Source organism: Erpetoichthys calabaricus, chromosome 4, assembly GCF_900747795.2.
Source record: "Erpetoichthys calabaricus chromosome 4, fErpCal1.3, whole genome shotgun sequence".
In the NCBI taxonomy this organism is placed as follows: domain Eukaryota; kingdom Metazoa; phylum Chordata; class Cladistia; order Polypteriformes; family Polypteridae; genus Erpetoichthys; species Erpetoichthys calabaricus.
Window position 1 is genome coordinate 41,764,555 of NC_041397.2, and position 27,457 is coordinate 41,792,011.

Below are 27,457 nucleotides of genomic sequence, written 5' to 3' on the forward strand. Positions count from 1 at the left end.
TTTCTGTAAGACTTCAACTGCGTTGGTGGGGAAGATGGGATAGCAGGCTACTGTGACGATGCGGGTTCGACTCTATGCTCCCATCTGCTATTAGGGAGCCCGTGAACCCTACACTGTCGGTAATGTTACCGATGAGCTACACAGTGAGGCAATAACAATGGAGCAAGGGGATGGTAAAAAAGTGCAAAAGTGCTTTTATTAAATCAAAACAACAAACAAAGTCCACAAAGTGCAGTGCATTCTCAAAAGTCAATAAATAAATAATCCAATAAAAGCAAGTGAATATTTGGAGGTTAAAAAACAATAGAAAAACAATCCTTTAAAAACAAGGTTAAAACGTCGCTGGAAGCTGTCGTTTAAACCAATGACAAGCCCGGTGCTTCTTTTACACTAGCGTCTCACCTGCTTCTCCCATTTGGGCCCTGCAGCAGGCGAGACACTCTCTCTGCAGCTGACCTTCTCAGTGCCTGCTACTACTGTCAGTCGCCTTACCGATCCTTAGCTCCGGTTGGCTTCTCCTGACAGTGACTTGGGATTCCCCAACAACCAAGGCTCTCACGCTGGGGACACCACGTCCCAAGTCCCGACTCCTGCTGCCTTCCGTGGCCTTACACGGAGAGTCACCGTCTACCGGTCACTTCTGCCCATCAAAATAATCTCTATGGTAGCGACCACATCAACTACTCTCCTGGGTGTCGGCCAAACACCAAGGTTGTGTGCTCAGCTGCTGCGAGCCTGCTCTCGCTCGCTTGTTCTCCCGCACCGATTTTCTCTCTCTCCTCACTGCTTCCTGCTTTTCCTCCACAACCTCCATTCTCTTTCTCCCTTCCTTGATCTACCCCTTAACCGTCTTGGGCTTCTCTTTATAATGGACGTGGCAGCTGTGGCAATAAACAGACCCCGGGAACAATTACGGAGCGGACCGTCCTTCACCTGTGCACTTAGGTGAGAAAATTCAGCAGCACGAATGCACCCGGGAACTGCTTCAGCCACACTACCACACCCCCTCGCTATGCCGTAAGCGCAGTGATTATTTATTTAAAAGCGGCTTTTGCTAAGAGAGCTGTGGACCCACAACACCACAACTGCCTATTGCCAGTGCTGATTGACAAATTTGCAAAACAAAAGATGCTGAAGAGGAGGTGCGAGGGAATTTAAGGTGGCCCAGCATTACCACTTTTTTTGTAAGCGTAAGAGATTCTAGTATTAAGGATGGAATACGGGTAGGTGTCATTTTATAACAGATTTGGCAATAATTTGGTTATTATGTATTACTAGTATTAAGAATTTTATATTTTTGTTCATGATATAAAATTATATTTAAAATACAGTAAAATGTTAATAAAATCAGAGTTGCAGCAAAACTTTAAACAAACAGCAAATCACATTACTTTCCACAAGATAGTAGCAACCATCAGCAACTGTACTAGACAAATAACTTGGGTGTAATGTTTATTGGAAAAAAAATAATTGAATGCAGACTATAAGAAAGGACAAAAATATGTGTTACAATGCAGCCTTAAAATTCCTCAAATGTGAATCAGTTTTTATGAATTAACTTTGTTGTTCTGTCCCTCTTTTTAAGTAATACAAAAAAAGTTTGTTGGTTTCATTTCTATTGAATTCTGCATCTGGTACTAGTTCTGCACTAGGAATAAATATACATTGCAACAGAGAAACACCACCTTCTACACTGTTTTTCATAAATCATTGACCTAAGTTGTATTGTGAAGCAATTCCATGTGTTGCTATTTTCTCTGTTTCCCTTTAAACATGTAATTTCCAACACCATGCAGTTCGCAGTGTGTCATTAAGTATCACTGTAATTACCTCCAGGTGTGCGGCACATTATGAAGGCTTGATTCTTTACTTCCTCCTTCCTCCTCTGCTTTATAAGTGAGAGGAGATTTCTCATACAGTATATAAAACAAGTTACTCATAAATCTTTCCCAAGGCATAGACCTGTGATGCAAGTGTAGTATGTGTTATTACTTTCATGTTATTAAAATTCTACAGTATTTGTAATATAATAGCTTACTACTGTGTGGAGATAATAGATGAAGATTTATGATAAATATAGTCAGAAAGAAAGTCACATATTGTTTTTTGCTGTGTAAATATTTCACCTTAGCCCTGCAAATGGATTTTGCATACGAACATTGCAAGCAGAGGCATGTGTTCATTCATGGTGCTTGCAATTGTATGTATCACATCAAAAATATTTGTGTATTCTTTCCAATATATGTTTTTCATTAACTTTATCAATAAATTCAGAAGAAAGCTGTTGGGTTTCCTTTTTTATCTTTCTTACTAGTTTACTTTTGTCCCTTATTTAAATCTGGATGACCAGAGCTTAGGGCTTAAATGCTTATTTGTATAGTTTTTTGTGTAGATTAAGTGGTACAGTATTTATGAGAAATAGCAGCTTCAAATTAAAAGGTTCATTATTGAAAAATATAAAGCAATATCATGTCACTGTTGTGCAGGTGTCTGAGTATATTTGCTAGATAGTAAAGTGTTTTTTTTTACATCTATATATTAGAGTTAAGCAATAAACTGATCTTATCGATTAATTAGAATTTTTGTTTTAGGGCGATATGCAAAAAAAAACACCTAGATTCAGTTTAACCTGGGTAATTGCAGAGAGCTGGATCAAACTGACAGGCCTACTTGCATACAAACATAGTAGCAAGATGGCAGTACATGCATAAACAAGCGAGGAGCTCTTGTCTAAAACTGGAAGCATCCCCACAGGAATTTGGAAGTGGTTCAGTTATGCAAACTGTGATGTCAAATAAACCACGGTCTGGTGTAAGGTCTGTAGCATCTAAAGGTAGCAGCTTGACTACTTTTGTGGTGGCTTACGTGATTCTCAAATGAGAATACACATTTGGGGTCAACCTGTTTAAAAGAGTGTAGTGACTAGCTGCGAAATCCTGAACCGCAAATGCTATACCCACAGTACTTCTTCCTAAAACACCTGCCTCTAATTTCTAAAGTCCATGCATTTTAAATCGCCGATGGGGTGTCAGGAACAGAGCAAAAGATACTCAACAAAAAACTTGATGCTGAGAGAAAGGAAAATGCTGAAATTGCTGTTATCCATTCAGAGGCTCACTAGGACCAGGCAGTTGAAGCTTAATAATTAATTTGAACATTGTAATAAGTGCTGCAACAGTGGAGACAGACAGACAGACAGACAGACAGACAGACAGACAGACAGACAGACAGACAGACACACACACACACACACACACACACACACACGCACACACACAAACGTACACCAACGTAGCACTGGGCTTCACACATTTGAAAAAAGCCTATGTCTGCTAAGATATCTTTTTGTCATTTTGACTGTTGCATCACTATATGACATTAGAACAGCAAACAGAGTTTAGGTAAGCATTGGGGTCTATGGATATACAGTGTGTTAAAATGCAGCAGCTATTTTGCCATGGCATGTTTTCCATTCCAATTAGACAGTAATGTTACATTTTCTTGGTTATTCAGTTAGATGTGTATTCAGAAGGTGGATGTTGTGCAGCCTCATCTTTGTTTCCATTAGTGTTAATAGGCAGGTTTGTTGATTTGGGTGTTTTCAATGCATAAATCTGCTTCTCCCCAGGCTCTTCGTTACCAGCTCTCTTAATAGTAGTCCTTACGACGGAGTATGACACACCCTTTACTTCAAATGCATATTTTGTATTTAATACAGTATTTTCATGAATATAGCCGCAAATTCTTTCAAGCTTACATTGACTCATACACTATCATCTTAATGTTGAACAACAGAGAGAAACACAGCTCCTGCAACAACATATTGTTCATCTTTACCATTGGTTCATTGATGCTGTCAAATGTCAATGAATGATGCATCAGGTTATGTTTATTTTTAAAATGTGCAATGTGCTCTCTGTGCCTAATAGTATTTTAGGAGACTTTTGAACTGTAGACAGTTCATTGTAAATAGAAGCTTGCTGTCTGTCAGACCAGGTTAACAGGAGCACCTTTGATCTTTGCAGTTCAAAATCACTGCCATTACTTTGAACGCTGCCTTCATGAGACATTGCACTGGTTTAGAAATGTGAAACTCAGTGAGCCATCTAATCGTTCCAACCCAGTTTTAAAAGAAAAATTCACTCATGGTTGTCTACAGGTATGTATATAATATGTCTAGCTTCAGCAAGACTAGAGCATGACAAACTTTTTCCAGCATCTCCGTAAGTGGCATGCAGCTGAGTGTAATTCTTTCAGATACACAAGACAGAGGCAGACACCAATCCACATCAGTAGTGGAAGTACCACAAAAGAAACTTCTTAGAGTTCAGTAATCTGGACAAGAAATGTATCTTTGTCCCTCCTATAAGTTCCCTATCAGAGAGGTTCTTTAGTGGGGGGTTGGGTAGGGGGGACAGCATTGTAACATTCCACAGGACATGCCTCACACCAGAGGCAATAGACAGGCCTGTATTTCTTGCAAAAAAAAAATAAAAGCACTTTACGTTTGATTTTATTATTTTCCAAATTGTTCTGTTTACAAAAGTCTCTCTTTAGGGATTTAAGACATTTTTTTTCAGGAGCCATTGTTTATTTTTTTGTTCTTATTTGTTGGCTTGGATTTAACACTTTGATCCCAGTGGGGAAATTCATCTTTTGCACTTTATCCAGCTAAAATCTACAAGCAGTGACCAGCGACTGAAAAGCATTCTGGGAACAATTCCAGTTCTAAAGTATACATATTGTGAACTGTATTCACAGTCAGTGAAGGCACCAGCATTTTCAATACAGGTGAAGATGCAACTATCCTGCACTTATGTGAGCGGTTTGACGATGATTTACTATCTGTGCAAAATCTGGGGAGGTCGGGTTCATGAATGCAGTTTAGGGTATAATAAATCTAAGAGGGAGCAGGGTCCCCCTTGGTATTAGCAGCATGCATAGGATTTGGTTATGTTACTGAATGGGTTTTCCAGCACTGTGTACATCCTCTGTCTTTTCTGAGCTGCCCTAATCAGTCATGGCTTATTGGAATCCAACTCCTCCTGTACTTCTCTCTCCTTCCCCGGCAGCTGTATTCAAGGTGTATAACACCACCTCAAATGTGTAACCACATCTCACATCACCTTCGATGAACCTTCCTTCTTCCATTTCAGAGGTCATGCACATATCATCCTGTTTCTTTTTCCTTATCAATACACCCCAGCTTATTTACTCATTCATTCACATTATTGGTGAGTGGTGCTGTTGTGTTGGTGCTGTGCAACTGGCCCTGTATGCTCTAAGCTCAAAAAAAGATGTGTTTCCTTAAAATAGCCCACTCTGTGCAGCATTGCTATTCAAAAATATCAATAAATAAAAAAAATGTGTGTTGGCTAATTTTCTGTGTTCTGTAACGTCACCCAATACTCGGGATGTTAAAAAAGTTTCTGCACTTTTACATTTTTTGTTGGAAACGGTGAAGGCAGGAGGAGCAGTAATGGGGCATTAAAAAGTTGGTACAATGCTGTGAAATTTGCATTGCAAAGGAAGGTGACTTTGTAGAAAAGTGCTCATAATTTGTTTTTGAAATTCTTAATAAACAGAGTTATAAAAAGTGTGGAAGATTTTTGAACATCCATCATAGTAAATGTCAAATCATTCAAAGTGTTTTTATGATTTTGGGGTGTTTAGTTTTTCTATTGTCGGGTGTTTTTACTCCCAAATATTGATATGTTGAAATGTCCTTTTTTAGTGGTTACCTACAGCCTGGGAAATAAGTATTTTTACTGATAAATGAGTGAGTGGGGGAGTGAGTCAGTCAGTCAGAAAGTTTTGTATTGTGTGCGTGTATGTATGTACATATATATATATATATATATATATATATATATATATATATATATATATATATATATATATATATATATATATATATATATATATATAATATGTGTGTGTGTAGATTGGTATATTGCACAGATGAAATTAAAAATTGAATAAATAATATGATTAATCCTGAAGTCACTTTTGGCATGACTTTTGTCATGCTTTTAAATTGTACATGACTTAATAACATTGTTTTTTTTTCCTTTTATTCCATTTAGCCAGTCGCCTACAGATGACTCAGAGGAAACTAATAAGCTGCCAGAGGTACCACCCAGGATCAGACTACCCTATCAATCATCTGCTTTGCCAAGTGTTCCGCAACAAAGACCATCTACTCCTCAAGAGTCCAGTAAGAAGAAATATTCATTCTATTGCTGATGTTACTTTATGCAAAGTTTGGGCATATAGGATGAAACAAAATATAAACTATAAATGCCTGTAACAATTATAGGTAAAAAAATCAAACAGCTTAATTTAGAGTTTTGATACAGTGTACAATTTAACAATTTTAAAAGGTAGAAACTTGCAATCCTTTTAAAGGGTACCTGCATCAAAATTTTAATCACTTTCTAACTTGCTTATCCAGTTCATAATAAATATTTTCAATTTAAATTCTGATAGGCATTCTGTATCTACATATAAGTTAAAAAAGTAAAGTTAAAGCATTTTAACATTTTCATTTCTTGAAATAAACCATTTTAGTTAAACGCAGGTTAAGCAGGTAATGTGGGCTACTGGCTAGGATGTGCAATAGGGGTCCTGAAGTCGCTTTTACTCTCTGAATGTATAGCAGGGGTGACCCTCATCTAAGAGTGCAGAGTTCCTGTCCATTATCCTGGGCTCAACGTCCGACTACCAGTTAATTGTCCGCTGCACCTGCCTGCTTGTCAGATCTTACTCTCTCTTTTCTTCAACTCATTTCTCTCCTTGACTTTCTCCTTGCATGCATCTTTCTTTTTTGAACCTTTCTCTTCACCTTTGAGCGCTTTGAGTAGTGAGAAAAGCGCTATATAAATATAAAGAATTATTATTATTAGTGTCCTTTCTGCTCTGTGGGTGCAGGTACTTTAATCAACGACCCATGTAGCATCAATAAAGAGATCGGGTGAACCAATCATTCATTGACGCGCAAATGCGGTTACCCAGTTTCCTCATTTAACACTTAAGCGGCGCACGACTTTGCAGCCACTCACACCTGCATATCCTGGGCCTCACTGTTTTTATTATAGGATCCAGCAGCTAAACATCCTTGTACTTGCTTCACCACACCTTGATGATAACAGAACTTGTTATAATTCTGTGACTTTCATTCTGTCATGTTAGATCATTCATATTGTGTATTTTTCTTTAATAAGTATTTTTGGCCCCTGATGTGTGTGTGTGTGTGCGCGTGTGCGTATATTTTGTGTGTTCATCCTGTGATGGACTGCCACCCTGTTCAGATGTTGTTTCTGCCTTGTGCCTGATGATTGGTGGGATTGGCTCTAGCTGCCCTGTGGCTGGATAAGAGGGTTTAGAAAATGGATGGATGGATTATTCATATTATTATTGGACAGAAACAGAATAGTAGCTGTTAGTCCCTCACATTTTTTCTCCAAATATTTTTTTAAAACCAGATACTTCATGATGTAAACACTCAGGTATAAATTGCACAAAATTAGACAGTGAACACTGGTTCTTTTGTTACTTGCATCTCATTGTTAATTGTCAGTTGTTTAAGAATGTAAGAAGCAATTAAAAAGGAAATGCAGCTCTAAAGTCTAAAGGAAGATTTCCATTACTTATTTGCTTGACAAGAAAGTTAACTAAAATGAAGGACAAAAATATGAAGGCTAATTTGTTCAGTGGCAGTAATTTGCTTTTAATTAAGCAATTGGGTTAAAACATTACCCCACTGCAGTCATTCAGGAACCAAAACCTGATGTAGAACATTAAACCACAAAGTTTCCATTTCATTCCCTGAATGTCACTTGTGATGCTCAGCAAATCAATTAACCTGTCTGTGGCCTAGACAGGTTAAAGAAAACAAGCCTGTGTAATTTAGATGTTTTTCTCTTGTGATCTGCTTTGGTTGAGGGTATGTCTAACATGTGGGAAAAATGTAAAACCCTGAACATCAATGTAGTGATCCAAGAGAGCAAATGTGGATAGTTCTGTTTTAGAATATGTTTGAGATTTGTCATGAGGAAGAGTTAAACAGCCTATATATAAGTTGAATAGATTCTGGGTTGCTTCAAATCTGAAGTTCAATAAAAACAGATAATCAGATGGCCAGTAGAAGATATCATTGTAATAAGTACAATTACAGATTTATTTTTTTTTCTCAGGAGATAGCTCAGAATGTAATGAAGAAAAGAGTCCAGCTGATGATAATCTATTTGACACCTTGGACATGTCTGATAAGGTCAGTACTGTTTAAGATTACGTACTGCTAAATAAATTGCTTACGTAAGACAACTCTAATATCATGCAAGATAATGTTGCAGTTTGTGAGCCTGTCCTTTTTTGATTATAATATCATTTATACAAAATATTCCTCCCTTTAGTGTTAGCAAAATGTATCATTTTATTAACAATGCTTCACTTTGCTGATTGAATAACAAGACCTTGTAGTTTAAGAGAGAGAATGTTCACTACAAAGAATAGATCAAACTAAAAGAGCAATGATTAAGAAATGCAAAATATGTATGTTTGCATTAATAATGTATTTTCTTTATAAGTTTAAATGGTTGGCTATTTATACAACTCCGAACCTACTTTTTCCAGTACAAGGTTAAAGGCAGAAATTGAACAATTGTGCCAAAAATATTTACAAGAAACTGTTTGTGCTGTGTTAGATACGATTTTAAATGGTTTTCCTGTGTCTCTTCTCACCCTAACTGAGACTCTCAGATTCAACCCCGCTTCTTGTGTTGCTTAGCAATATCTGTAATGCAGTATATACATGAATGTATAGATAGAATAATATGAGAAGATGGGCTGTCCATGATTGCAGTGTTTATTTTTGAATATTTAACATTATATGAATGCACTGGTATAGAATTGCACTTATTGTGCAATAAGGTAGAATCATTATAACAAGAATGCACTTACGCTTAACTCCTGTATTCTTCCAGAGGTACTTACTCCCTGCAAACAGATTTTTTTTACTTGTAACCACTGCTAAAGACCACACTCTTTCAATTCATCCAAATGAAATAATGAAGGAAAACTTGAGCAATAGAGAAGAAAATTGCTCTCAGCTTGTTGCTTTTAAACAGTTATTCACATTATGTAGTATAAATAGCTATAAAGATAATGGAAAAGGAGACATAGGAATAAACAATCAACTTTTTTGTGCTTAATTCTTCAGATTGTCTTCTCATGATTACCCCAGAGTATTCCTCTACAGTTGTATTTTAGCTGGCAGGCATGGCGGCAAAAATAGGAAGCATTGAGCCAAGGTGTTGTGGCCAGTTGTTTACAATACATGTTTCATTTCATTATCACATATCAAAATATTCATGAGGTTAAAATTATCCTTATTTCAAAGCTGACACTCTTAATGATTACAAAAAAAAAAAAAAATACATTTTCTATCCATGCTATTTACATCACTTTTTCAGCCTTGCTTATTGCTTCTTCGTTAGAACCTTGTAACTGAATGACAAATTTTTATAGCCATCTTTGTTTTTACTTCTTTCTCTCTCCCTCTTTCTATAGTATCTTCCTTTAAGTAAAATGCGACTTATTTTTCTGACTACCAGATTGAGTTTGTCTCGTAAGTTCATCCTAGGCATACCCTGTGGCACCTTTGAACATTGCTCACTGATATAAACACATAAGTAGATTGTTTTCTCTCTTTGCAAAGGTATTGTGATGGACTGGTGCCCCGTCCACAACCAGTTCTGTTCTCTTGTCCAATATTACTGGTATAGTTTTGTATGCTGACTGGAAAATGTTCAGCTGCAGCTCTGATGATGCCATCAGTGTTTTTATGGAAGCTACTTTATTGGATGTCTTGCGAATTAAATAGTCCTGAAAATCATCATCGTGACTCACCCACACCAGAAACGATGGGTGGATAAAACCATTTATGATGTACTAAGCACACATGTTGCTGTGTACAACTCAGGGATTGTGTCTGGAAACACAGGCAATTACAGAGGAAACAACACTCTCTCTGTCAGAATATAATGTAAGGAGAGCTTTCAGGAAAGTGAACACCAAGAAGGTCCAGATGGCATTCCAAGACATGTTTTTAAGATATGTGCTAATCAGCTTGCACCAGTGTTTACGGTAATATTCAATCTTTCCTTAGACCAGTCTGTTGTGCCAACATGTTTTAAAAGATCCACCATTCTCCCTGCACCTAAAAAGCAAGTGTAGCTTGTCCTAATGACTATTGTCCTGTCACAGTAATACCTATAATAATGAAGTGCTTCAAGAGGGTAGTCAATAATTAAATATGCTATTCTCCACCAAAAGAACTGGATCCATTACAGTTCACATATCACTTTAGTGGATTCACAGAGAAACCATTAACCTTAATCCTTCATACATTACAGGCCCACCTGGACAACAAGAGAGGAAATTATGTGCAAATGCTTATTATATGCTATATTAGCTGCATTTAAGGCAGTTAAACCCTCTAAGCTCATCACCAATCACCGGGACTTGCATCTAAATACTACACTGAGCTGCTGGGTTTTTATGTTACTAGCAGGCTGACCCCATGTGGTTCGAATGGGTGGCCACACCCTGTCATCTTTCACTCTTAACACTGGTGCTCCACAGGGCTGTGTTCTGAATACACTACTATACTCCCTCTACACGAATGACTACACAGCTGAAAATGACTCTAACATCTTTGTCAAGTTTGCTGATCACACAGCTGAGGTAGGCCACATATCTAATAACAATGAAAAGGCTTACCTGAATAAAATAGAGAGTCTGTCAAAGTGGTGTCAGAACACCCATCTTTGTTTTAACAACACTCAGGTAGAGATGATGCACAGTTTCAGATGTCCACATCACAGAGAACCTGACCTGGTCTATGACTTGATTTGAAGGACTAATAAATAATCAACCTATTCAGATCTGCATGTTTACTAATAAGAAAAAAGAAATTTTGCAAATAAGAGTGGACCATTGATTCTCAAGCTTGTTTGGTGATTGAAATTGCACTTTTATGAGTTATAAGCCATCTCTTTAGTCACTTAAAGTATAGTTTCTCATTTCCAAATTAGACTCTGTGAGGAAACTAGTGCATGCTTTTAGTAAACCTTCATATAATATCACTTTCTTGTTGGGTAGATTATGTTAGTAGCAAGAATAATAAATTAATCTTTATATTTTCAATGAACTGAAACATGTGCCTTTCATCACAAAATGTCGAAACAACATACATCTATTTATTTTGTTTTAATTTATTTAGTTTAGTTTTGTAGGTTGCCATTGTCTCTTCCTGCAGCATCAGTCACAAGAGGGGAACCAACCACAGATGAAGTGCCAGTGTATTTCAGGACACATTCTTGTACACATCTTCGTTTAATTATAGTGGTCTGAATGAGATAAACAAATTATCCTAAACAGCATGTCATTATGATGATATGTGAGGGAACAGGGACCCCCACCCCCCCCCCAAAAAAAAACCTAAACAAAAACTATGTAGATGCAAGAAGAATGTGAAAAATCCACTTTGGTATTTGAACCTGGCACTCTGGAGTTGTGAGGCAACAATGTTTGGATGTTTGCACAACTGCAGTGTCCCTATTAAAACATCCAGTTTGTAAAAATGTTTGATTACAATATAATGTGAATTTCGAGTGTCTAGAAAATGCTTAAGGAAATTGTAAAAATTTTGTTTTTTAACTATTTTATCTAACAGTGTATTTACTTGAAATATAAACCAGTGCTAACTGCCAGTAAAGTTAGACAGAAACAAAACTGTTTACATTGAACTTATTATTTTGTTGAAGCACCTTTAGCAGGAATTCCATCAATAAGTTGTTCTGAATAAGTTTGTATCAATTCTCTTTCCTACTTCAGGCGGAAAATTTATACCTTAGGTCATAGTATCTTCATTGACAAAGATGCTGAGGAGTGGGCCATCAGTTTTAAATTTCTCGGTGTTACCACCACTGAGGATTTTTATACTCAACCACATCTGCAGCCCATCTTCACTGACTGCATCACATCCTGGGTTACCACCTGCTCAGCCTAGTAGAAAACTACAGAGAATTCCTGAAGTTGGTCAAAATATTACAGGAACACTTCTCTTTTGATAAATATATATACGAAGAGTCACTTTTCTCCCTTCTCTAATATGATATACAGTACAGGAGCATTAGCACTCCTAAATTCAGGGACAGTTTTTACTCACAGGTCATAATTGTCAATAGACATTTAGTAACATCATATTCACAACATCACCTAACTGACTTTGCCACTCAATTTTAATATTGTCTGATGTTGTATTTATTGTTTGATGTTGCATTCAGTGTCTGCTATTAGATTCTATGCTGTTAAATTACTGTCACAAGGCTATGGGAGACAAACAAGACTAAACTCTACTTGTGTACACTACATAATAAACTTGAATGGGAACAATAATTGTAGTGACCATATATATGATCTGTTCTCTCTCTAAGATTGGGCCGTGAAAATACAAGTTAATAATAAGAGGAGAAGACTAAGAGCAAAGTCCTTCTGTTGTTCGTATTGCAGTTAATACAGTATATCTATAGCGAAATAAACCCTGCACATTTTTAAATAGCTAGTTTGCTTTTTCTTTCAACATTTTGAAAGGCTTAAGCAGATGGGAGGATTGTGGGTAAGGTGGGGTCTGTTTTGATGTGGTCTGGTAAGTTGTTGCACAGCTCTGTAGTAAAATCCTTTACCCTTTGTGTACTATAAGCAGAATTTAGAAGTAAGCAACATTCTGTGAGCTAAGTTACTTATTAGGCACATGGCCATTCCTGTATGCCAAATGGAAAAAATAGAATTGCAGTTTTGTGTTTCTAACTTTACTTTTCAGCTTATGAGTTTTATGTTGCTTGGTTTCCTTTGTTCATGAGTGCTAAGGAAATATTTATTTGTTCAAGCTGTTGTGGAATGGTGACATCACAACATACTGGCCTATCTGTTTATGTGGCTTGAAGAACAATGACTGCTGCTTTTTGAGGTACAGTATAGCTTATCTGACACTACCTGGGTTACAGAGCTCAGATATAGACATAAAACAAGCAATAACACCGGGAAGGACTGACATTACCAATTTTTGTCAGTGTTTGAAAGTGGATAAGGCATACACTGGATGTGTGGTGTGTGTCATTTATGCAAAGATATGAGAAAAAAAACTCTTGCTATACTGAGGCTAAGCATTACAACATTGTTTCTTATCCATGTTTTTACTTTGTACTTTACAATGCATTTTAATGGTTGAAGGGTTATTGGCTATATGGGTTTTGTGTAAGGAATTTTCTCTAGAGTCATGGGAGACCTTAACCCATCCTACACAAAAATATTCACATTCATACAGGAATAGTCTAGAGTTACCAATCAACCTGCTTTTGTTTTTGCTTAATTGTTACTGGTTGCAATGTCTTGTTGCCATCCTTTAAAACAACAAAAAGCTGATTTTGCCATGGGTTTGTATGGGTTGATATCCACTGTAGACCACACTAGAAGGTGTGTTTTTTCTCAGCAAAGTAAAAACAGGGCAAGTGTTGAATATGATGTTAAGCTGATGTGCATACAGTATCTGCAAGCAGAGTTTTGGAGTAGCCCTAAGAGCCCTGAGCGATATATTAACACTCCAGAATGTAGTGGAAGAGTTCTATCCCACTGTTGCACAATGTGAGGTTAATATAGATAAAATTAATTTTTAGGAAGTTAAAGAATTGTTTTAGTTTGTTCAACACATTTATATCAGAACTTGCACTTTCACAAGCTCAATTTCTTATATAAGTTTATGATTAGCTAAATGTTGTTTGACTCACTTGTTGGACCTCAATACATGCACAGGTTTACAAAATATGGCTGTTTCTTTATTCCAAATACACTTACAATATAACATTGTTAAGGTCAAAGCATAAGTCCTTTAAATGTTAGAGCAGTGGTTCTAAATCTTTGTTATGTGATTATGGAGTAGTATGTGAAGGAACAGAAAAATAAAATTCGTAACAGCAAGAGCAAGCAAAGCCAAAGATAGAGAAAGAACTCCACTGCTCAAGACAGGGGGAGAGAGGAGCTATGACAGCTGCAGTTACACCTCAAGAAGCATAAAAATCTTGCTGCGTTTTCAAAACAAAAATCTTTTATTATTAACACTTTCATCCATTTATGGAATTAGTTCAGAAATAAACACCTTATTCATTGCCTTTTAATATGATGCCACACATAGCCCTTATAAATGAACAGAGGCTTTTCATTCACCCTGATTGAAATGAACAATAGCATCCAAACACACATCCATTTTACAACCGAGACATCCAGTACAGAATTGTTGGCAGTGGAGGCCAATCCTAGCTGCACTTGTTGCGAGACAGACCCTGTGGAACATGGAGCTACCCACACATGTCCATCTGTAATGGTGATGAAAGGAGCTACTCCATATGTTAATTCAAAAATAAAATGTGTTTAGTTTCTATTTCAAAACATCCACCTTGCCCAGACATTTGGTTGGCTGTTTGTAAATCTTTGAAGCACAGTGCAAATCTCTAACACTATGACATGAACTGGATAACCAGAGGTGTATAATCACAGAGACACAGGACTGCTAAAACAGAATATTTAATTGCTGAAGCGGAATCACCAGACACTACACTTCTGCTATTCATTGTGTGTTTCAAATCAAACTAAAGTTCATTACTGTAACAACTGAAATGTGTCAAATGTAGTGAAAGCACATACAAATTATATTTGGATGGTAGAGGAGTGAGTGAGACACAGCCTACAGTTATGAGTAATTATTGCCATCCAATTCAGTGGTAAATCCTAGGTTAGTACACAGGCATAAGTAATAGCAAAGTCTGATAACTAATGGGAGGCAGCTTGAAAACAACAGAGCAAAGGGCTGTTTTACAGGAATTCTGAAATGCAGTAATGGTAATAATCTTAAATTGACAGTTTCACTTTATTAATGGTAATCTGTATTCACAAAGGTAGCGTTAAAGTCAAAACAGATCCAAAAATGAAGCAAGGATTTGGAACATTAAAGCAGTTTTAACATTTAAAAATTGAGGTAATTTCTCTCATCTATTAAACATGACTGTTTCATTCTATTTACCTGCTAATTTGTCATCCATACACTTGATGCAAAACCCGAAAAGAGAATTTTCTTGCAAACCTAATTTGAAAAGTGTAAGATTTGGTGTAAATTAAAGTAATCACAATTTCACATGGCAGTGACATAGTAGTGTTTTTTTTAAATATTGGTTTTCAGCAGTGTGTATTTTTCAAGTAGTAGACAGAAGCTGAAAGTGATTAAATTTAGTATGTGTATATGGCCAGATAAATCAGGTAATACAATGCAACTCAGTGCTGAATCTAAATTTTAAAAGAACATATTGAAATATTTTTTCATATTTATTTTGGTATTGCAAACCAGGTGGCAAAAAACTGTAAATTTGTACTTTCAGAATTGCATTTACTATCAACACAAGCCTGGTGCACAGTTTAAAACTGCAGTTAGATTAGCAAGGGCAAGAAAAGGGAACCAACTGTGACCATGGTGGCAGTTTATTGCAGGTCTGTCAGTCCTATTAAATAGGAAATATATGTGCAAAATATATATGTATATAAGTTTGTTTTGTCAAGTTTGACACAAAGTCAAAAGTGTGTAACACTCATACAGTAGATCTTGTGCCTAAATGACCAATAAGCATAGTCATTAAAATTGTGTGACATTTTCTTTTTTGGAGTAAGAGAGCTGGTACAATAATACATTAAATTAACATTAGAAGGACCATTTGCAGTGCCAAGTGATATTTGTGTTTTTAAATATGTATTTATTTTATCATTGAGTGCTTATGTCCACATTTGACAAATTCACATGTCGTTACCACCCCAAAGTCAGTCAGTTATTATCGAAGCGCTTTCTCCTGAACGGGATCACGGGGGTGCTGGAGCCTATCCCACCCAGCACAGGGTACAAGGCAGGAACAAACCCTGGAAAGGGCACCAGTATATTGCAGTGCAAACACCCACTCATACCTCCTAACCACATACTAGGGCCAATTTAGCAGCGCCAGACCCACCTACCTTGCATGTCTTTGGGTGGTGGGAGGAAACCGGACTGCCCGGAAAAAACCCACGCAGACACGGGGAGAACATGCAAATTCCACGCAAGAAGGACCAGGGACACAAATGCTGGTCTCTGTACTGTGAGGCAGCAGTGCTACCACTGCGCCACTGTGCCAACCTTAGAACAAAGTTCAATTCAGAAAAAGAGATTGATGATGTTTTTGTTAGTTTTTTTTGTTTTGTGTTTTGTTTCTTGCATGGAAGATCTCCTATTAATGCTATAAGTAACGCTATTGTACATTGGTGCATATTTGAGAAATGTTGCCTCTCTCCTCTGACTTTCTTTGACATTTTTCTGCTGTCACTGTAGTGGACATTATTGAACATTGCTGCTTACATGTGAGTTGCTATCAGTCTTTTGCAGGCAACTAGAAACTAATCACTGAAAAAGTGTCATGTTTACAATAACTTCCAATAACTACAATAACTTTTCATTATCTGCGATGAAGAAAATAATAAAAAATTTGGATGTGATTGTCTGTAGGCTTTGCACCTTAGAAACCAAGTTACCCAAACTATTCTATAACATTTCAGTAATTATTTACTGCTCTGATGCTAATCTTTCTGATTATAAAACAGGTCATTACAATAGCAGTTGACAAACAGTTGGTGTTTTTCCGTCCAGCTGTTTTAGCTTTAGACCGTCCTCAAGAAACTGTGACACACAGACACACACCCATCATCGAGATATTTATGTTTTCGGTATCAGGGGACCCTAAAACGTCAAGATCCGTAGAAAACTGGAGATTTAAATTTTTGACGAATCTAAAGCTTTCACTCCTCCCCCATAGATGATAGGTTATGGTGAGGGAGTGCGCAAAGCAATAAATCTAAAAAACTGTTGGTGCTCAAGTTATTTCAGTTAGGTAACAAATAAAAAATACAGCAGTAGTACTTAAATGAACTCCATCTCCCCTCAGGCCATGGGAACATTGCGCTACCAAACTGCTGCGGCAGGGGATACTGGTAGGACACCAGTGAATCCACAAGATTTCATAGGATGCCAGGTTGCCAGAAAAGTTTTTTTTCCTTCACTTTTTGTTCACCTTTTTAGAATACAAAATCAATGCACTGGTGAAAGAGTTTTTTTTTCTTGAACTTATGTGTTTGTTCATTGATTGAATTGTTTTTTGGATTTATTGTTTGGAGTTGTCACTCCTTTCATGACAGATCAACATTGGATGTCGACATTATGTCTTAAAACATAGTTAACATCTTCCTAAAGAAATCTTCATTTGGGCATATTTTCTATTATCTCTTCATTGGTTACATCTGGAAATCTGGACTAAGTTTGTCTTTCGTGTGTTGTCATTGTGAGTTATTGGGGGAGATTTTTGTAAAGAGCTGCATATATATGTTTTGTATTTTAAATAGTTTAGTTAATACGTTATGTCAGATTTTTTTTTATCTTAGTGTGGTGTCTCTCTGCCGGTGTGTGTGTGTTACAGACCAGGCTGAGTGGTGTCCTGGCTTCCCTATTTAAAATAAGCAAATCCCTTTTAAAAGAGTGTGGATCTGAGCACTCCAGGGCTGCTACAAATGAAATTTCATCACAATCTTTTTTGCACAACTTAGAGCACAAACTACACAACCAGAATCAGTTTGGTATGGGGAAAGGAGAACATGGATGGTATATGAAGCAAGCCATGTATTTATTGTGTATGAAGCAAGCCATGAATGAACATCACTGTGCAGGAAGGTGGCTCATTCACAACGTTTTTACAGACATGGAATACTCAACAAGCTGGATGGTTTAATGGAATGTTGGAATTGGTTGTGAATGAGATATCATTAAGAAAAAAAAACATATGATTTGAGTACATCTATATTGAAATTCTGGTGCATGTAATGGATATCACACACACACACCATGGTTTGATGGCAGCTGTGTACTCCAATCATTATGATTTTTGCCCTACACAGTGTATTATGGCATACCAATAGCTTTAATGCCGTATCATATACTTTGGTGTGCTTCATTCAGCACAGAATCATGCGTTTTAAACCGGGTCAGAACATAACCATTGATGTTGTTCCTGAAAAAAAGGATGCTTTTTTATTTAATACAGTCAAGCAAACCCAATAAATCTGTCATTAAAATCTGGATTGATGCTGACATAAATAATACATTTGTTAACTAAATTCTGTTCCCTGTTTGGAGGCAGATCTCACTAAATTTACACAGAAAGACTTGTTGAACTCTTCACAAGCAAACTAAAAAAGTGTTAGTGCTGTCAATATTTTTGCATAACTTTCCATGGCAGTAAGCTACATGCCAAAAAGGAGAAGTATGCTTTGTGCAGAACTATAAACAAAATGAAACATGAGCTGCTAAAAGGCAACATGAGAGATGGTCAGGGTGGTGTCAACCAATACAGTGCAGAGGCAGTGTGAAGTAGGAGGATGCCCATGCAACAAAACAAATGTGAACAAAGTGCCATCATTTTGTATTTGGGAGCCGCTCACAATATACTCTGAAAATCAGTTTGAACTGCTATGTGGACATTTTTATAATCAGTTGATCATGGAAATTGCTGTTTAGATTTAGTGAAAGTGTTACTATGGCTGTAATTTTATTATTTTGTGCGCCTATCTGACTGAAAAGTGTAGTTCTGCTTTTTGCCATAAAATATTGAAGTGGTTTATGCTGACCAGTAGTGTGACTTTGGAATTTTTTTTTCTTTTTTAATTAAAAACTTGGGCCAAAGTTTTAAGTGAAAATATATGCAAAGAAGATGATGATTTATTTTTACATTCACTCAGAATGCCAACTTAATGGGCCATTAGTGAGAATAAAAGGATTCAGTCTCTTGGTGTAGCTTTGATGGTTATGGATTATAAAAATGAGTGGCAATTTTAATCAGGTTTGAGTCTGTTTTGAATTTTAAAATATTTAGTCATTTGTTATAATTTCCTTACTTTCAGTTATTTTTTTATTTTTTTAACATACTTCACTTTTAATCATCTTTTTTCCATGCAAGGTTCTTGATAGCAACATACCAACCTAGATAGACCAGGCCACCTTATCTTAGGAGCGGGTCTTCTTGGTAAATCCTAGGTGCTCCCATACCATAGATAGAATCCATCTAGCATGTTCTTCCAGTGAGCAATGCCTGATGCACCCCCATTGGCGGCATCCTTACTATGTGCCTAAACCATTTCACTTTGCTCTTTTTGATCTAATAAACAGCTCCAAGCTCCTCTCATATTTTGTAGCTCCTCGCCCTGTAACAGAGAGTGAGGTCAGTACCCCTGCACAGGAACTTAATTTTGGTTGATTGTATTTATGATCTCATTTTTTCAGTCATTACTTAGTACACAATACAATATGATGCACTTTATTTTTGTTTAGCCCAAAATCACACAAGGAGTATCACAATGGGCTTTAACAGGCCCTGTCTTTTGACAGCAGCAAAGCCTTGACTCTCTAAGGTTGTCAAGAAAAAAATTCCCCAAAATAAACCATAGTAGGGAAAAAAAATGGAAGAAACTTTGTGAAAGGCAATTTAAAGAGAGACCCCTTTGCAGGTAGAAAGGACCCTTCTAACCGATGATTCCAGTGCTCCTCCATCAGAGATGTCTGCCTGCCTAAGGAAAAGTCAACTTGGCAGTAGGGCAGTGGCAGAAATGCCACATTTGAGGACCAAGAAGAGAAACAAATTAGGTGAGGGTTAGTAACAAATTATATCTATCATTCTATGTTTTAGTTCTAATGACTAATAACAGACATGCAGCATGCACAGAAAATCAGCAGCTCTAATCAGGGTATGCTAAACTGAAATAGTGAGTCTTTAGCCGGGCTTTGAAATCTGAGAATGAGGGGGCATCTCTTATAGTAGCAGGCTGGCCATTCCACAGTTTAGGTGCCCTGTAACTAAAAGCTTGGCCTCCCACTGTTATTTTATTAATCCTTGGAATCATAACCAGACCAGCATCTTGAGATCTTAGTGTGTGTTCTGGTGTGTATGTAATGATAAGTTCAGATAAGTAAGCTGGACCTTGGCCATTTAAAGTTTTATACGTTAAAAGCAGGATTTTGCAATCTGCCAGTGTAAGGGTATAAGAAATGGAGTTGTGTGATTGTATTTTCTTGTTCATGTAATAATTCCTGCAGCAGCATTTTGGATTAATTGGAAGCTGTATAAAGAACAATTTGAACATCCAGTGAACACTGAATTGCAGTAGTCAATCCTACTAGAAATAAATGCATTAGTGTTCATAAACATTGGTGAGAATGGAGATGAAGGTTGGGAGCATGCACAACCATCTGGATTGGGACCCGAGTAGAGTGGGTGACACTTCAGCATCAGGCTCACTAATAAATTCAAACCTTTCCTGCAGACCCAGCATTTGCCTCACCATCACAGTCTAGTGCAGATTGTGTATACCTAATCTGAAATGCCTGGGACCAGAAGTATTTCAGATTTAAGGAACATTCGCATATACATAATGAAATATCTTTCGGACAACAACAACATTTATTTATATAGCACATTTTCATACAAAAAGTAGCTCAAAGTGCTTTACATAATGAAGAAAAGAAAAAGAAAAGACAAAATAAGAAATTGAATAAGACAACATTGGTTAACATAGAAAAGGAGTCAGGTCCGATGGCCAGGGTGGACAGAAAAAACAAAAAAAACTCCAGACGGCTGGGACACACTTGATCAAGTAGGGAAATGCACCCAAACCAGCTAAATGATGACTCATGTGTGTAATAATTTATATCTCTGAGCTGTTATTTTAATGTGCATTGTCATTAATAAAGTATCTATCTATCTATCTATCTATCTATCTATCTATCTATCTATCTATCTATCTATCTATCTATCTATCTATCTATCTATCTATCTATCTATGTCAACATATTAAACCTCAAAAGTGATGCATATGATGCATACTGTACATATATACCGTAGTTCCCTTTTAAGGCAGCCAATGCTGCATATTTGTACTTAAGAACTTTTTTGTTGTTTTGTCAGTTTACAATGGCTACCTGTTGTCACTTCCCTGGAAACTGGCCAACGGCTCAGGAAAAACTCAGCCAACCTTCAGTCCATCATGCTTGCAGTTCTAGAAGTCATTAAAAGACTGATGAAGCACTACACATTCAGTTTTTATATGACCTGTGTACACATAAATAAAATAACATGTTTATGCCAACATAAAAAGGCAATTTGTAGCAGTGTCCAGTTTTCCTAACATAATTGGAACAATTTGCTGAACTCATGTTGTATAAGGGCATCTAGCACAAATGAATCTGCTTTTGTTAACCTTAAGCAGTGACATTCCATTAATGCACAAGTCATTTGCAAATGAAATTTATGCCGTGCAGCCGTTTTGAACTGCTTTGCAGGTGTTATCATGTTGCTTCATGGGGGACAAAACTTATTGGTTGTTTTCATTGGTTAGCTGTGGTTGATGCTGCACGGGGCACTGAGCTAGAGCACCTAAAAACGTTAAGCAATATTGTCTTATCTTCACATTTACTTAGTCTCCAAAGCAGAAAATCGTATTAATGACTTTAAATCAGTGGCTGAGCAGTTGTATGAGAAGGTGAAAACAAAAAATTATTCTCTAAAAGACTGCTTGAGCAGTGACAAAGACAGGCAATGTTTTCTTAAATATTCAGTTACATAGAAATCTCCCAAGGAATCATGTCCCTATACACCACAACTGGGGAAATTAAATTAAAAAAATTAGATGACCACTTTACATCAAACACGTACAATTTCAGTCAGTGGAGTAGTTTCCAGTGCATTTATTTGGTCTAGAAAGCAGGACATTTCTTTGATTAACTTGAAAGAGATAAAGCTTACTACACTCTCCCCACCTACCCTCTTCATGATCATTGATCGTGTGTCGTTGCTTTCTTGGGCTCTAAGCTTCCCCCACCCCATCCCACTATGAAAGAATACAACTGTTTTAAATCCGCACATGTTATTCACTTCCACTTTTTGGCATATGCAGTTTTTCATGCTCGAATCCAAGCCAAGCTTTATAACAGAACCCTAGAGTGGAATTTTCCACATGTGGCGTCATGCTGGTGCTCAAACAGTTTTGGATTCTGGAATTTCAGATTACAGATTCAACCTGTGCTATGTTCTAGAACCACTGGCACTTTACCAACTCACTGGCCAATCTCACAGTCACTTTGCCATCACTCATGAACAAGGTACTTGAACTCCATTAGGGGCAACTGCAAACACTTTACTTAAAGAGAACAAGCTAGCATGACTTCAGATTTGGATGTGCTAAATCTTACCCATTACATATCATGCTTAGGTATGAATCATTTCACTGCATGCTGGAGATCACAGGCCAAGAGGACAGCATCATCTGCAACTAGCACAGATGCAACGTCTAGGTTCCCAAACAGGATCATCTGCATGCTTTGACAGTACCTTTGTATCCTGTTCATCAAAATCAAGAAAAGGAGGGAAGGCAAACACACCTTTGAAATAGTCCAATGTTTACAATTAAATGGACTACATTTCATGACAGTTTTTCTATAATCACACAACTTGATATCTTTACTCACAGTGGTGTCTACCAATGGGGTTTTAAGGTTGTCACTGTGACATACACTGATTTTAACTGATCACAACTCAATATGGAGGATTTCAAAGAATTATTTTACACTTCATGTCTCAGACCAACCTCACCCAATAAAAAGAAGTAGCTCTTTTGAGGTGAACAGAGGCATCCTGAGTTATTGTCACTACCTGTTTGGACCTTACAGATCAATCCTACAGACACTCCACCTAACTATCCAGCACATCACCAGATTGTGGTCAGCCTCTCTTTACCCTTGTGTCCAGAACACATGAACTTGGAAAAGGTGGGAAAATGACAAAATCTCTCTCTGCCTTTGGATAAAGTTATTCTGGTATCACACACACTTATGAGCATCCTTTTGTTTAAACATTGTGTGTATTGTGGAACTCCATGATCCAGAAATTTAATAATAACTCAAAACTCATGCTTAGCTCAGATCCTGTAGTCCTTTCCTCCTAATTATGCCTTCCCTGGTATGAGAGAAATCACCTTTGTGCAACTTGTATCTAGCCTGAATCTTTCAACATCCTACAACATCTCAACAGTCAGTCAAAATTGCTACAGCTTTATTCACCTAATCCTGTCACCTGACTGGCATTACACTTGGCCTGAGTTGTTTGTGTAGGGAGCAATGAACCCTAGGGGAGGCACCATGTGGTCTCTTTAGAATTTTTCCAGCTTCATGTAACACAAGGTGCTTGTCAGCAAACACCACGTCTGGCCTTGCTCAAGGAATGGGCAACCCTGTCTGGGCGAGATTCAAATATATTTGTCAATGGAGTAATTTTTTGATCAATACTTAACAAGTGTCTTGGCTTGAAAAATTGACATATTTTGGTTATTATTCAAGTTTTTCCTCTGTGCCCCATAGCCTCCTTTGTAAAGCACTTGTTAGAGCAAGATTTTTCTTTTAATTTGTAGAAAATGCTTAACTTTAGACAAAATTTCACAAGGCAAATGCATATACAGTAAAATCTTGGATTGAGAGTAACTTGGTTTGCGAGCTAAACTTTTTAATAAATTTTAACTTGATTAACAAGCAAGGTCTTGCAATACAAGTAGTCCGTATACGCTTTGTTGGCTGAGCGTCATGTGATCACAACTGAGCCGATGGTTCTTCTCTCTCTCTCTCTCTCGCCGCAGGATCGTGGGTAATCATCTCCCATACTCGGTCTCAGTCGGTGTGCCTCACTCATATAGTCAACATCCGTATGAGCGTATACTGTGTACTATAGCATGGTGACCATGTGTGTGCGCTGCAACATGCGAATCTCTGTCATGCACCCCAAAACACAAGGCTGAGTTTCAGTACTTTAGCAAAACCAGCTTTATTCAGCTTGTAACAGGAACAGCACGGTTATTTATTGTAGCGGGATCTACCGCTCTCCTATACACAGACACAGCAAACCGGCAGAGTCGTGACCAGGTTACTGGCCAAGTAATACTGTGTCCTTGCATTTATAATGTTCCTTGCATTACCCATCGACGGCGGGCGCTTATAGAGCGACTGCGATCTTTTCGGATTCACTTTTTTGGGCAAACTACTACAGTGCTGTGAGCCTTGTGGTTGCCTCAGGACACTCTTCTGCGTGTCGTCCCGTTGGGGGGGAAATCCCAAAAGAGTTTAGAATCCTTACAGTGTGTAAAGCATTTTTTAAAATTTTGTGTCCAAGTTTAGTGACTCTTCAGGCAAAAGCAACTGTCTTTGGGTAGGTTCCTTGTTAAAGTCGCAAAAAACAAAAAAGATTCCAGTGAGCCAACAGATAGCAGTGATTCCGTTAGTTATAGTGAAAGTCGTCCTACACAATAACCCTCCTGTTCTTCTGCTCTCTCTCATCTTCCTCACACCAGCCACAATTCTTTTCAAAGGTAAAGTGCAGGTTAATTTGTTTTACATATTTTTACTTTATATTTTGTATTAATCATTTTTATATGAATATGTTTGGGTTGTAGAACGAATCATTTGAGTTTCCATAATTTCTTATGGGGAAATTCGCTTTGATATATGAGTGCTTTGGATTATAAGCATGTTTCCAGAACAAATTATGCTCACAAACCGAGGCACCACTGTATACCATGTTTGTGAAGAAATAAATTCGACTTAAAAAATACCAAACTTATCCTTTAAGATGGGCGAGACTATGAAAAACCAAATATGCTGATGTTGAAGGGAGTGGCAGCAAATATTTTGAATGTAAAATGCAAAATTTCAAATGTTATTAAAATCAGATTGTCATAAATGCTGCATTAGTGACTTGTTTGTTTTCTAATAACAAGCAAATCTTCTTGAATTGTTCTAGTGTAAAATTAGTGTAAAAATAATTAACTTTTACCATACTCACGGGCTCTATCTAAAATTTATGTTGTGGCTTTTTTAATCCCCACATTCAATTATCTTTTAAAACATGTAAAGGTGTTCAGTGATTACTTTTAGCTCTATTGTATGATGTTTCTTACTAATTATGATTGACAATAACTATTACTGTACGGCTTAGTTTGGTTTCTATTTACATGGGATCAACCACGTCTAGGTTTGGTTTTTATTTTATTTTGCAAGCCTTTCATTTACTTCATAATTCAGTACATCTTTCATTGTAACAATAAACCAAAAGGACACATATGTTGATATATATTTTGTTTTTCAGCTCATACAATTTAAATGTTAATTACTGTTCATGCTAACCTAATGCTATTTTTCTGAGCTATCACTTCCTATGAAAACAAGAGCATATGTGTTTTAGAGTACACTTTACTATCTTTTATTTGACACAATCTTTAATATTAATTTGCTTATTTTAATTATTAAAATTATATTTCATTTTGAAAATATATTTATATGTCCGCATTAGTTACAATAATTCCAATATATGTGGTCTTTTTTCAGCAGTTGCTGGTGCCTGAAGTAAAGAAGACAAGAATAAATAGCCTATATAGCGATGATGAGCACTTGGAGGATGACAATGACAGTTATGAAACCATATTAAATAAGTAAGTCAGGCTTTGTCTGAATATTTTTTTTTTCAAAAGTCTTTTAGAAAGCAACATAATATAACATTTTCAAACAAACATAATCCAGCTCAGGTTCATAGATGGACTGCAACCTGTCCTAGTACATCCACTTACTAGCACACCCTCACTTACACTAGTACATAAGGTCAACAACCTAAAATACTTCATTCTGATGTGGGAGGGAAATTAGAATGTCAGAAGTGAATTTCTGAGGTAGCAGTGCTAACCACTGTACTACTGTGCCCCCCCATTTTATATGGTATCCTGTTTATGTTGTTTCCTGATGCATAATTTCTTAGTACTTGTGACAATATACATTCAGTAAAAACTTCATTAGATGCATCACTCTAATTTCAGGTAGAAAAAGCATGGACTCAACAAAGCAATTGAAAGCATTGCACAGTTCTTACTGATTTTTTGGCCACATCCCTATAGTGATTTGCTGGATTGAGATCTAGGGAGGGCAGCATGGTGGCGCAGTGGTAGCACTGCTGCCTCGCAGCTAGGAGACGCGGGTTCACATCCCGGATTCTCCCTGCGTGGAGTTTGCATGTTCTCCCCGTGTCTGCGTGGGTTTCCTCCGGATACTCCGGTTTCCTCCCACGGTCCAAAGACATGCAGGTTAGGTGTCTGTTCTCTTCCATATTATTAAGGTGTTTAAACCTCAGAACTGCTGCTTACTTAGATGTTTGTTTATTTCGGTTTATTCTGTGAGAGAAATTGTTACTGAAATGGTGGAAACACCATGTCTAGTACTAAAAATCATGCTAAGGCCAAAATCAGTCAGTCAGTCATTTTCCATCCCACCAATCCCAGCCAGCACAGGGCACAAGGCAGGAACAAATCCCGGGCAGGGCGCCAGCCCACCTCAGGGCACACACACACACACACACCTGTCTTCATGGGCTCCAGAACCTTGTGGGATTTCCCATGAATGGTTTGCAGTTGATCGAGAGAGAAAGTCAGTGCACCTCGCCACCCCCTGGGCTGGCGTGGAATTGTTATTATTCGGGCCCTTTAGCTGCCTCCCATTCGCACATGTGTGACACCATCCAGTACTTAAAATGAACAACGCGATACCACACGATTGTAGTAAAATTTTGGAGCATTTGCATTCTGGACTGTGATAAAAGCATCGATGAAAGTCTAATGGCTTATAAGGGGAGACTGTCATGGATACAGTACATCGCCTCACAAAGAGCAAGATCTAGCATAAACCTTATCGAGCTTTCTGAGTCTAAAATGGGATACATTTGGAATTCAGTTCAGTACACAGGGAAAGGGGCAATGTTTGATCCAAAATACAATCAGTACGGCATTGCTACATCATGGGTGCCGACTTTGATAGATGGTCTTCATGATTAATGTTACTGTGTAACTATGAACAATTTTTATACTTCGCCAGAGCTATTAGACACCTTGCTGCAAAGAAAGACTGAGGCATATGGAACAGTGTGTCCTCACCATCGGGGCATGCCTGAAGACTTTGGTATAGCTAAATTACAGTGAGGTGTATCAATAGCCTGACAAAAGGGTAAAGTGCATGCGCTGAAATGGAAGGACAAGAAAGATGTTTGTCTTCTTAGCACTGTACATAATGCAGCTACAGTCACTGCACAGGCAAAAGGCAACAAGCAGGTTATGAGGCCTTGTGCAGTGTTCGACAACAATAGCCTGATGGGCAGCGTAAATCATGTGGATCAAGAATTGACTTTCTATCCTGTTATGCAAGAGG

General features: G+C 37.4%; 1 protein-coding gene across 8 annotated transcripts in view; it reads left to right on the top strand.

Moving 5' to 3' along the window:
• The window catches only part of LOC114649973 (arf-GAP with Rho-GAP domain, ANK repeat and PH domain-containing protein 1), a 365,104-nt gene that overhangs the window by 163,673 nt on the left and 173,974 nt on the right, over positions 1 to 27,457 (top strand). For 7 of the 8 annotated variants that reach the window (XM_051926528.1, XM_051926526.1, XM_051926532.1 and 4 more), the window contains 3 exons: positions 6,087 to 6,217; positions 8,196 to 8,272; positions 25,598 to 25,701. In XM_051926528.1, coding sequence (XP_051782488.1) covers positions 6,087 to 6,217; positions 8,196 to 8,272; positions 25,598 to 25,701 — 312 coding nt within the window. The remainder of the gene's footprint in view (positions 1 to 6,086; positions 6,218 to 8,195; positions 8,273 to 25,597; positions 25,702 to 27,457) is intronic. The other variant, XM_051926529.1, reaches the window with a different exon arrangement.